Source organism: Acanthisitta chloris, unplaced genomic scaffold (assembly GCF_000695815.1).
Source record: "Acanthisitta chloris isolate BGI_N310 unplaced genomic scaffold, ASM69581v1 scaffold650, whole genome shotgun sequence".
In the NCBI taxonomy this organism is placed as follows: domain Eukaryota; kingdom Metazoa; phylum Chordata; class Aves; order Passeriformes; family Acanthisittidae; genus Acanthisitta; species Acanthisitta chloris.
This window is the reverse complement of record NW_008649756.1, coordinates 185,341-198,462: the sequence shown is the minus strand read 5'-3', so window position 1 is coordinate 198,462 and position 13,122 is coordinate 185,341. Positions and strand designations below refer to the sequence as shown.

General features: G+C 34.9%; 1 protein-coding gene across 1 annotated transcript in view; it reads left to right on the top strand.

Moving 5' to 3' along the window:
- Positions 1-13,122, top strand: part of RYR2 (ryanodine receptor 2 (cardiac)) — a gene marked incomplete at its 5' end in the record, with an annotated part of 271,378 nt that overhangs the window by 73,620 nt on the left and 184,636 nt on the right. Inside the window, 2 exons of the mRNA XM_009069811.1 lie at positions 6,558-6,632; positions 9,465-9,621. Coding sequence (XP_009068059.1) covers positions 6,558-6,632; positions 9,465-9,621 — 232 coding nt within the window. The remainder of the gene's footprint in view (positions 1-6,557; positions 6,633-9,464; positions 9,622-13,122) is intronic.

Sequence of the window (13,122 nt, the reverse complement as noted above, 5' to 3'; positions counted from 1 at the left end):
GATACTGTCTTGTTGATTACAGTACCTAATAAAACTTCCTCTGAGGCAAGGTCATCCAAATCTAGATTGAAGGGGCCTAGTACAGTGGCAGAAATAGTTATATAAAAAGCTTATAAAATTATTTTCTGTCTCACTGTATTTTTCTGAGTGTATACTGTGTTTCCGTGCTAAATTGTTGAGCTTGTGTGTCCCTCCATGTAGTCCTTAGATTGTTCTACTGTGATCACTAGATGGTAGGGTGGAATCAATGTATTTGTGGAAGAGGTACTTTGGTATCAAGTCATAAACTTGCTTTTCCCCAGGAAGCAGTTTCAAGTAGATCCTCCCTGAAGTTTCTAGACTTAGTTTGCATTGTAATTAAAAAGCATTCCAGTTGAAATCAGTGTAAATAGAGACACTCATGGTAATTTGTTGATTTACTTGGTATTTACACTAGAGGAAAATAGTGGTATTATTTTTAAAATGCCACAGGCAGGATGGGCGTGACCTAGTAGTTTTCACTCACTAACGCAGATAAAGAACAAAAAAGGAACAGACAAAAGGTTAAGTATGTGCAATTTCACTGAATTTAATATAAGTTACTGCATATTCTGATTAGGTATGCTGCTGGTTTAAGGACAGCTGGTTTAAGCCTTGTGAATAGAATCCTCAAACTGCTTTAATTCTTTGAAGTGCCTTAGTTATCTTTAGCAAGCTCGACCTAAATTTGCAGTGTTGTTCCTGTAGCTCTTCAATTCAAATTTCAGAAGCATTTGCAGCTAGATTAAAAAATAAATACAGACATAGATAGACAAGAGAAGGCATAGTATTATCAACTTGGTATTCTTATCGTAGTTACTTTGATTTCTATATATCTTCAAAGCCAGGGGAAACTTCTCCAGCAGCAGAGTAGCTGGAAGTCTCTGCCCATATGGTTTGTGGCCTGACTTCCATCAGGAGCTGATAGAAGCAGTCTGTCAGTAGGAATGAGGCAGACCTACAAGGATTTCATTGATTTATGTGTGTTTTCTTTCTCTAAATAAAGGATTGCGTGGTCTCTTTTCCTACCCTTTCCATCCTGCTTCATACAGGAGAAATATGTTAATGTTTTTGGCTGGGGGGTTGTATACAATTATCCAGCAGAAGACTTAAATCGCTTTTTGTATTACAGGTGCCTTGAAATGCTCTTTGCTTTCTTTTGGCATCTTGAGTGTTCACTTTTGAATTTATAATATCAAAGGAATGAATAAATTTACCCTAATTATGTTGGAAGTTGGTATTTAAAGCAGGTATACATTGAAGTGCTTCTGTGAAATTGTTTACCATTGTTTCACTGTTTTAATTAAAAAAACTTAATTAAAAATGTTCGTAATAAATTCAGGTCAAGCAGCAAAGTTTTAAATATAAAAAAGCTGATTTATTCCTTATCACAATTGAATCAGTCAGCAGTCCCCCCTTTTTTTTACAGTTCAATTAAAAAATTATTTTACATTTTCACATGGTTATATTGTGTGTGGAATTTTTATTTTCCTGTAGAAATATCAGCTAGTTATTCATATAGTACTTGGCATGATTGCAGATTTTTAGATTGCTTTCAGGGTTTTTTTAGGGATTTGTTTTTTTGGTTTGGATTGGGTTTTTTGTTGGCTTATTGTTTGGGGTTTTTTATTTTTTTTTCCTTAGAAGTCCCCAAAATCTAATGGCAGATATCATTATAAGTACGTAATCAAAATGATGATTGGGGTTTTTTTGGGGGGGTTGGGTTTTTTTGGTAATTGGGTTGCGAGGCTTACTCTTTATTTTACCACCATCTTTCATATTTTTTTTTAGAACTTAAATTTTGCACAGGAGTAGGGCTCTGATATTCATAGTTCCCAGTCAAGAAGGGAACCATGAATGTTCCCATTGCAACTAATTTGCATTTTGATTTGCAATATGTATTTTTAAGTGATGACTGTAGTGCAATTTGGACCCTTCAGAAATATATCGTTACAGAAAGCAATTACCTGTGAGAGAGAGCAAAGTGCTTCTGGCTTTTCAGAGTATCATTTAGGGTGGAACAGACTCCAGTTTCATTCAGAGTAGGCCTTCATGAGGGAATATATAAGCATTGCCTTATTCTAGAAGCAGTTTTGTCATTCCTGCCTTTGAGACTTTCTTTGGGTGCAACATATTGCATTCAGGCTTTTGTAAATTACATTGAGCATTTAGTGTTAGTCTCAGAAATGGACAGAGTTTTAAAGTGATGAAGGTCAAAATTGTTATGATTTAGCCAATCCCAAGTTCTTTTCATTTTCCATGCCATTCTCTTCCTATAGTCTTTGTTATGGCATTATGAACTAAAGAGGTCTATTGTATCCCAGAAAGGCTGGGATCTGGCATGTGTGAAAGACTATTTATGACTGAAATATGAACTCAGAACAGCATAAATCAATAACTTTTCCCCCATGCTCAACCCTTGAGCCTTGAATAGTGATGGTGTGCTTTTGGAAATAAATTTGAAAAAGTTCCATAGAGCTCTTTAGTGATTTTTCAAACTGAAACCAGAACAGCCTTGCCTATCATCAAAGAGAATGGAATGATTTCTTTAACATGAACTTTGACATCTTATTTAGATTTATTAATTTGTGTATAACCCAGGTACACTATTGTCCCCTGATTAATTCCAAGCTACAGAGATTTGCTCCATTATTTTCTTGCTGTGGAATTTAGGATTTACAGGTTCTTTGACCAGGACTTCTTCAGCATTATCAAACCACTATCATTTAATGTAATTTATTTTAACCTCATTTAATGCCCATTTGTAGTCAGTGAATTTCACTGAAAGGATTGCCCTCTCTCTGCTGAACAATACTTTAATAAGAATATTAATTCAATAATGATTCTCCAGGAGGTTTGATATGTGGTAGTCTATTTTAAACCTGTGTAATTAATTCATTATTGTAATTGGAGATGATAGATTCTGATATCGAGCTTGCTTTCTGATGTTTACCGTCGCTTTGCCTCCACATCCCCTCCCAGAAAGCTGGAAGAGGCCGCTAGGAGTAAGCCTAGGGGAGCAGGAGCAGTTCCCACCGGGGCCGTGGCACTGTCCGTGGTGCTGCACACGCAGCCCGAGCACTGAGAGACAAATGGCGTGGCCAGTCCCAGCTCTGGATGGTATTAAGAGGAATTAAATGGATGGACGACATAGTCAGGAAAAGGATGATGGTTTAAATTGAATTTACAGTCATAGGTCAGACTGAAAAATTACTCCATTATACCAAGTAATTAACTAGATTAATGTTTATTATAAAGATGAACTGAAAATTCTCAAAGGTTCTGAATTACTTATAGATATTTTCATTTGGAATAAAAGTGCTTAATACCCTTCATCTATAAATCTAGACTATGTGGATAAATTTCTTTGGAAAGAATAGGAAAAAAATATCAATTAATGTTATGGGTATGGCTCTGAAGATACATGGTATCCCAAACTTAGAGAAAGACTAACACTCATTGTAGCTTCTTGTTGTCATCTCTTTTTCTGCTGTTATTTGTACTTTCCTCATGTATTTCCATTACTTAAAATTTTGTAGTATTGTTTTATAATGCAGAGGTTTTCTCTACTGTTTGGCAAATAACGTGCACCTTCTGAGCACCTTGCACCTCATTTTTTCCCCATCCTATCAATGTAAATCTGTAGTAACTCTTCAATAGAGAATTTTTGTGGGTCATTTCATGTCATTAAAGCAATGTTTCATTTGACCTAGTAGTAGGAGTGTCTGATATGGCTTACCAGTGTTAGCTTCAGGAAGGATTGAAATGTTATGAATCATCCTTCCTTTTCATCACTGAACTGTCGTCAGAAGTATATAAAAAGAAATGAGGTGCGTCCTCTCAAATGATGATATATAGAGGACGTACTAAGGAAGTTGATTTGAACAATCTCTGAACAGTTTGCTACATTTATTTTAATGAAAGGAGCTAAAAATGAACTTTCAATTTCTTAGCATACGAACTTTTGAGATGGTCTAGTTTATGAATGTATTCAGCTGCTCTGGGGCAATGATTAGTATGAATGCTGTTATGATAATGGCAAAGTGATTTGCCCTTCATTGAAAAAATATTTTATTCAAAGCCACCTTCTTTACCATCTTTTCTGTAGAGAAGACTATCTAGACAAAAACACGAGTTTACACCCTATTTTACTGTTTTGTGACAACTTCTTTTTTTTGTAGCATTTATCTTCTTGCCTGTCCATACATCTCTTGCTGCTGCATACTTGACTCCAGTCGCCAGGCTACTCCTTTTGCTTCCCTGTAAGGATCCTTGATCTTTAGCCCTCCAGTCCTCAGCTCTTTCTCAATCCCCCTCCAGATTGCTGTCACTTATTCTTTTACTGAGGCTTTGCTGCTGCCTTTTTTAGTTTTGTCCCTAAAGTGCTTTCACTGTCTTACAGCCTTCACACCCTCTGTTGCTGCTGTACCTGTTCATTCATATGGAAATAAGAGACAATCCCAGAATCTTTTTTATTTCCTCTGGTAAACAAATTGCAGGTTGTAATCAGAATGTTTCAACTTTCTAAAAAACCCAGAAACAATATGCCCACCTGCGCTGCCTAAACAGTCAACTCACCCCACTCCCAACCCAAACAAACTGGCCAGGGTGACATCTGATCTGGATACTAACAGACTGAGATTGAGTTTTTAGATGGTGTACCATAAATCCAATCTCAACCTATTAGTTGCAGAAGAAAAATTTGAACAAATACCTGAAGAGCACAGTATCCAGAGAAGCAGCTGAATGCAAGATTGTTTAGTAATTGCATTTTATTATACTAACGAAGGTAAATTTCAAGTAAAAATAAGATTGCCTTTGAATTTCCTTCCCTTTTGTGGGAGAGATATGAGAGATTTGCTAATACCTGTCAGGTGCTCCTAGAACCACAACCATTGCAGCAAGTGGCTAAGATAATACTTGGAGAAAATAGTGGATATCAAGTCTAGTGGAGGATTTTGTGCATATTTAATTATGCACCTATAACTTATTCTTGCTACATGTGCAAGAGTTTTTATTTATACGAGGTCATGAGTGTTTAGTGTGAGTGGTACTGCAGATATAGTAAGAGGTATTTATTGTAGTGAGATATATTTATTTGAGTTTTGACTCATTTTCTTCATCTGTATAATTTTTCTTCATTCTTTTGCAATGTCTGGTAATGTTTATTTCTGTAATTCTTTTTACCACATTCCAAGATGAATTATAGCACATCTGTAGTTTCATGTATGCTTAATAATACTGAGAAGTATGTTCTAACTCATTGCTTCTTTTGGTTTTGAACCATCTCTTTCAATGCTGGGTTTTTCTCTGTGCTAAGCATATTCAGTCCCTCTGTATTATATCCACAGGAGGACTTTGGAAGCTAAAGCCTCGTAAGTACTTTGTACCTGACCCAAAATTGTAGAGCTTAAAAAATTGCTTTCAACAATTTCAATATTAATATTCCCTAAAGTTATGCCTCTGTCTTCTTTTGGCAGTGGCTGATCTTGGCTAAAGATCGCAACGTTTACTCAATCCATAAGCTCTTCCAGGATCCCTAAAACTAGGCTGTTCTTTGGCAGTGTTCCATGACAAGCTTAATCTGATAACCGTAGTGACTACACATCTTTGCATAAGTGACTCCCTTATTCATTCTCCAGAAGGAGAGGACTAGGTTTTTGAATTCTGGCAGTGTCATAGGGCAGAAGTACAGTCAGAGACAGGAAGCAATCCAAACAATGGCTCTATAAATTTAGAATGGTGATGCTAACTTTCCTTAGTGTTTACTTCAAAGACAAACCAGGTTACCTACTCAGGGATTTTGGTGACCATAAATCTTAACCATTTTGTGCATCCAATATAGATCACTTGTCTGTGTGTAGAATAATGGAGGGGAAAAAACCCAACCTTTTTTAGGCTTAATTGACTGTCTTTTAGACACACAAATTTCTGGGTATATGCAGGAACTAAAGAAGTCATACATAGAAAAATGTGTAAATACGAAACTCTTAACATCTGAGATGTAAGAAGACTGTATCAGTGTGGTTGTAAAAACTGAAGTGTTATGATAATAAGTGCTCATTAAATGAATGTTCATAACTCAATGTAAAAAGTTGCAATTATTTTAATAGTATAATCTCTGAGAAAACAATACCTTTCTTGGGATATGTGAACAATGATCACAAATTTGTATAATAATTTGATTTACTTTTTTTTCTTTTGTTAATTGTTAATTAAGAAATATTGTCATTATCAGGTCATTGATGTTATTTTTTTCTCCTGGATTCTCTATCCTTAAAACACTTAAGAAAAATGCCTAAGCAAACACTGTATAAAGCTTATTATTATGAATATCACAGTAGTGCTAAAGTCAATTAAAACAATATTTGGGTAAGTAAGTCTGAATGTTCAACTGGTGAGAGTGTGTTTCAAAATTAATAACCTTTGAATCTGAATAATTACCTTGGCTGTGTTTAAATGAGAGATGTGGCTAAATGGACAAACAAATATGAGGAATTGTGCTGAGCATTTAGACTGTGCCTCTGCTTGGTTTTCAGAACTGTCCATTATGAAGGTGGTGCTGTGTCCAGTCATGCTCGTTCCCTTTGGCGACTAGAGACTCTAAGAGTTGCGTAAGTACAGTCTATCTCAGAAAAAGAAATACATTTATCAGGATTCTTTTTGTGTAGTAAGAGTGATCCTATAAAATCAGAATTGTAATTCCAAATTGTAAGACCAAAATAATATTTTTTAAAATGTTCTATAGCACTTTCATGAAAAATTAAACAATTTCCTGTAGAGAGTGCATGTTAACACTCACGGTGTGTGTGTTTTGATTACTTTTTGAAGTTGTCATAGCTGTCAGTGAGTTCAAAATTTACATGTTTAACACACATATGACATAAACAGATCAGTTTTCCTTAAAAGTAATAAAAGTAATTCAGGTGTGACATGTCACCCCCAATACCCCCAAAATAAAAAATCAAACTTAAGTCATTTGGAAGCCTTTAATATAAAAAAATTACAGGAAAAAATGCTTTCATGAGTTGTTGGAAGTGTTGGAATGATAGTAAGGAATTGTGCCTTATTTATTAAGGTAATTGCAGTGTAAAATTGCACTTAAATTGTATTACAGTATGTGCTGGTGATAAAATTTCTAGTGACTAATAAATTACTGCTTTTTAGAGATTAAATCAGGCCAGCTTATGAAAAGGTTACACTCCAGTGGTGCTGTTTCCTATGTGTGCATTTTATTAATAGGATGATGTTAAATGTCAGTGATAGGGCAGTGAGATTTTTCCTTTGAACTAAAATAGACCTTGAGAGTACTTAAGTGACAGTGAAGCTGTGGAAGAATCTCTTGCTTTTTTTTTTCCTCATGGCATGTACTTCCCTAATTAGCAGTGATCCTGTAGCAACATGGGGATTTGGGAAATAACAGGTTTCTGTTGCAACCATCATATATGTCAGTTTGACAGACATTGTATACAAACTTTTGAGAGGTAAACATTGGAACATATATGACTGAAAGAAATTGTAAGAACTGTCAAAACGACTGAGGTAAAGGCAGTGGTAATCTTCTGTTTTAAGGAATGTGGTTTTCTTATGAGGAAAAAACCCCAAATAAAATCCCAAGAATAACACTGTCTCCTACAAGTCCCTCACCAATCCATTTTCTTGTATGATATGCCAGTAGCTGTATACATTCATTGCTGAATTGCAAGCCATTACTCTTCATGCAAATGCTTCAATTTGTAGCTTAGTATATGCATGCCCCAAATCCTCAATCAGTTGTAGTCCATAGAATGACTGCAGATATAATATTAATTATGTTAATTTTATATTTTTCTAAAGGAAAAAAATTTTCTCAGCTCACTTCATTAGTGGAGAACTCTCATAAAAATTGCCTGGGCAGTCTCCATATGCAGACTGCCTCTTGGGATGCCCTGCCATGGGACACCAAATACTATTCCTCAGCATTGCTTTCTTTCCCAAAAGGTGACAGGGATCATATGCTTATACTGCATAAAAATATTTTTAGTAGTCAGAAATGGCTTCACAAGATACTTTCTGCTCAAAAGACTTTTCTTGTAAGTGCACATGAATTGTCATTTTTCATATCCTACAGGCATGAACTAGAGGCATTGCTCAGTTGCACTGGTTTTTTTTCCCTATGGTCCATAGCTATTGGGTTGAAGAGAAAATTGAATCAGACAAGAGAAAAGGCAGCTCCTCAACATGACCCATAATATGAAAGGTTCAGAACTGATGTGTTTTACCAGACTCTGCAACACAGTAGCTGAGATTCATGACCTGACATTTCACTGATTTGAGAAACAGAAGTTATGCTAGAACACTGGACTCAGTGCTTTTGTGGACTATACTGACTTTGCTGTGGAAAAGACAGAAAAAGACAAATGTGTTTAAAATGTCTGCCAAATTGGTTTTGGTTCAGGGAAAATGAAAATTACTTAAATCCGCATAAGTGCTAACTTTAGGGATTTGCAGACGTGTACATGAATATATATATGAAACATATACATAAAAAACTATGAGGATTTCTAGCGTTTGTGGAAGTACATCAGAACCTCAGCAGTAGGTCCTACTCCATTATGATGGGCATTTTGCAAGCATGATATAAGTACATTATTTCCTCTCCAGAAAGCGGCATGCACATGCATCGAAAGTTCAAACCTGAAGATACAAGACTAAAGAAAGTTATGTGAAGACCCAGGAAAATATCCTAGCTATGGCAGTTTACCAATTCTAGGGAGTATTTGAGATGCCTTCTGTAAAGGCTTTGTGAAATGCATCCTCCTTAGTAATCCCCACACAAGCTTATGTTCAGGAATTAATCAGGAAGAACAGAAGGGCTGAATTTTGAGTTTAAGGCAAGAAGTTAGAAACCTGTGGCCTGTGTTTTAAGTTGAGTAATTCTGGGGGAGCTTACTTAGATCAGCTTTGCCTTTCTTCCTTCATTTCCTCCTATTCTTTGCTTAGTAAATTTTAATATTTATTTTCGGAGGATGAATGTTTATTTATTTTTTTAGTCATTTTATTTTTGCACACTATTTAAAGTGTGCTTAAAGTGTGCTGACTGCTGAAAGATGAGGGCTCTGGGAGAGTGAACAAACTCAGCTGCTGGTAGATGAAATGTTGGAGAGGGAACTGGCAGATCTAAACTCTTTGTGTACAGCATAAGCCTCCTTTTCCGTAGGCGGTCTGTACCTTCTCTCAAGAGAAATTCAGTCTGAACGAAGGCAGCCTGTGCAAAGGAAGAGATTAAGATTATTTATTAGAATGGTTGGATAGGGAATAACCACAAAGTAGCCATCTTCTTGCAGATACTCCAGCATTTAGAATTCTCTCTTTTTACCTACTAGTTGGCAATATAATGTACTTTGAAATATTAGTAGTTATTTTTTGTTTGCTTGTTTTTAAATGTTTTTTATGAACTTTCATAGGTGGAGTGGCAGCCACATTAGATGGGGACAGCCATTCAGACTAAGACATATAACAACAGGAAAATATTTAAGTCTCCTGGATGATAAGAGTCTTCTGCTTACAGACAAAGAGAAGGCGGATGTAAAATCTACAGCATTCTGTTTTCGGTCTTCCAAGGTATGGAATCAGTGCAGCATTAATATAACTAGTATTAATAACCATCTCTTTAGAAAGCAAGATTTAGATATTTGCTGTTTGTTGTGAGGGCATTAATTACTGCAGCCTTCTACCTTTTCACTGATTAACAAAATTCCAAAATTCAGTATAATCAACAACTAGAAAGCTTTTTTTAATCATACTTTCTTTGGGCATTGCTACCTGGCTGTCTGTTTGTGGTTTTGGGTTGTGGGTTTTGTTTTAGTTTATTATAGGGGAAGTGGGTTGGTTGTTTGGGGTTTTCTTGTACTGCTTGCCCACTTGTGAACAGCTTCCTCATTTCTATTTGTTTTTCTGATTAACTTCTTCAGTACTCCACTGCTTATATCTGTTGGCTGATATAGGAAAAAATTTATAGTATTTTGGGTCATTGAAATTTAATTGGAAATTTGGGAGTTCTTTCAGCATTACTTCACTGTAGTCTAATCTGAAGTTACCATAGTTTGAATTTTCATTTTGGCACCTTCGCTAAGCATTTCAAGCTTAAACCAGTACTTTTTATAGCAGGTAAACATTTAAGAATAATACTATGAAAAATTCTTTAATATCATCTTGTTTCTCAAACTTTTCACCTGTAGCATGGTGTTTCTGAAATTTTTCCAACAATAATTTTACTATTGTAAAATTTTATCTTCTAAAATATCTAGTAATAGTAAACAGAATTAATCAGAATCTTCTCTGTAGCATTTATATTAGATATTTTTTATTATTTGCCTGCTTGGGAATATAAGAAATTAACAGATACCTGAAAGCAGGTATAAAGAGTTCTGAACTTAGATAACAAAGACTGTAGTTCAGGTGATTAATTTGAGCCCCAGACAATGTATTTTTTAAAACCAATTAGAAAAGTGATTGAATTACTTAAAACAACAATTCAGTGCAAATATATTGGGAACTTCTTGTTGCAGCTACTATAGATCTCAATACTTTGAAACAAGAGGGATAGAATAATTCATTTACTGATTTCAAAATGGGTTTGCAGCAGGGGTTATTCAAAAAAATTGAAACAATATACTGCACTCTACTGTTACGTGGATTATTTAGTCCAAAGAATACTTGAAGGCAAGAATTGTTAGCAGTACAAAGGATCTTTTGTTGATATGGACAAAGTGGTTTGTTTCTGTTTTCTAAGTATTTCTATGTATTTTGATGATTAGGCAACATTGTATTTGAAGTTTCTTCCTTTTATTTTTTTTTTTCAGCCTGAATTTGGAAGTTTGTTTGGAATCATTTTGAGGATTTATATTTTGAAATGGTTTTGTTTTACCATGCTTGAAACAAAAGATTAGCATTTTTTGATTTAGTTGTTGTTAGACGCAAAACCTATTCTATGCTGAGCAGAGCAGAGATAAAAGGCTTTGGGGCAGGTAGAATCATGTCATGGTAATCAATTCTTTAAGTAACATGAGAGTATTTTAGGAGGGTTCTATAAGCTAATCAGCACATGACAAATATAATCTTACTGGTGTTTAAATATGGATTTTCAAAGAAATTGGAGGTTTGGAAGATGATACTTGATGTAAATCTTGTGGGTATCAACATTCATTTTAACTAAAGAAAGACCTATTTCGAAGGAATTATGGAGATGTCACAGGGGAGGAGTATGTGATTTGCACTTCATTGCTAAGGGTGAATCCAGTCTCTTGTTTAGGACTTCTTATAGGAGTGTCATGTTTCACTTTAGTAGGATACAGGCATTAAAAATTTTTAAGTGCCTTCCCTCTCTGGAAGAAGTCTTAAAGATTTCAAAATTACAGCTGTTCTAGAAAGGCTTCTGTAGAAAAGGTAAGCACATATAGGGATCTCTTTTCCTTTGAGTATATATGAACAAACCATCCAACCTTTCACTTGGGTGGTTGCATGTGGCTAGCTGAAAAAAATTATTCCTGGATAAGAGGAAGCCCCTGATCTTCTTAATTGAATACAGAGCATTAATATATGTATTTCAAGTGGCTAGATCTCTTTTTCCCACTGTCATGATTCTTCCTTCCACTACCTCTGAAGTAGTGGCAAGAAGAATTATGAAGATCCCACTTGTTGTGCTATAGATAAGTTAGGTCTAAGAAGGCAAAAAAAAGAAGGGAGAAGAAAATGCTAAAAATGCAGTTCCTTCAGGCATATGAGAAGGTAGTAATTTCAATTTCCAAATGAAAAACAGCTTTCATGTTTGCAGAGATAATACTGGAAATGTATTCCCTGTAAGTCTGAAGGTTCAGATATAAATGTAAAGGCTCAGTATTTATTATTGTTTTAACCTTATTAATTAATTAACCTGATTTGCAAGGGCTAGTCATCTTAAACACATTACCTTGCCAGTACTGTGTTTAAAAGATAACCTAGATGAGAACTAGAAAGCTGAACTTTTTTATAAGATAGCACACACACAGTTGTTGGGGGTTATTTTAAAGCTTGAAAACATCACAGTGTGATGCCAAATGGCACTCAGAAGATAAGGATTTTCTAAAGAGCTAACAGGCACTTCATTTTTCTTTCTGGGAATTGGCTTTTATGCTTTCGTTATTATATATTGCCCTAATAATTTTCATTAAATGAGAATTATATTAACCTTTCAAGCATCTGAAATTCAGAAAATTCTTTTTTATTTTTCTCTTGTAGTCTGGCTTCACTCAGCACAGAGTGTCTACAGATATGTACAATTTATTCCTCAAACATATGGCTCTTCTACAGCCTTGTTTGTAGTGATCAAGTTCTGTTGATTTTTATTTTCGCTCTTGCATTTGCTTAAAATTAATTCTTTCAGATAAAAAACATTAGTTTAATATCACTTTTCCCCTGAAATAAGGTAATTTTACCAATTTAGAAATGTTTATACATTCTGTACCATGTCTGCTTTTCCTGTCTTTTCCAGTAGACAGAAATACGTGAATTTTAGTAAAATTTTATGGCCTGTATTTTTATGTCTTCACCTGTTTCTTAATAAAATGCCATAGAATATGTGTTAATGTTAACTAAAAAAACCAGTCATGAATTAGCTTGTGGCAATCAGTGAGGTCCATTAGAAGGTCAGTCGTGAAAGCATGCCACAGAAGGTATAGGTTGAGTCAGATGACAAGAGCTAAAGTTGAAACGACAAGTCTGAATCATGATATCTGTTTTGGAATGTTATAAGGAATTGAACAGGAATATTAGAGTGAAATAACACATTAAAGGTGAGATTTCATAGAATAATTTTTTTCAATAGTAAGATGAAAGCATTTTACATTATTTTGTTTATTTAGCCCACAACAGAAGTGGGAAGATTGGCTTGTATTCTAGTACATGTGAAATAAAATCTGTTTATAAAGAGTACATCCTTCTGGAGAAAATCTGTCATATTGTTCAATAAAGCACTTGTGTTGCTTCACGTTACTGAGGTAGTTTACAGACTGTTGCAAAATGCAGTTGTTTCTGTTTGTTCCACTCTGTTAAATGAAGATTTTTGATCCTTGTTATAAAAAAGTT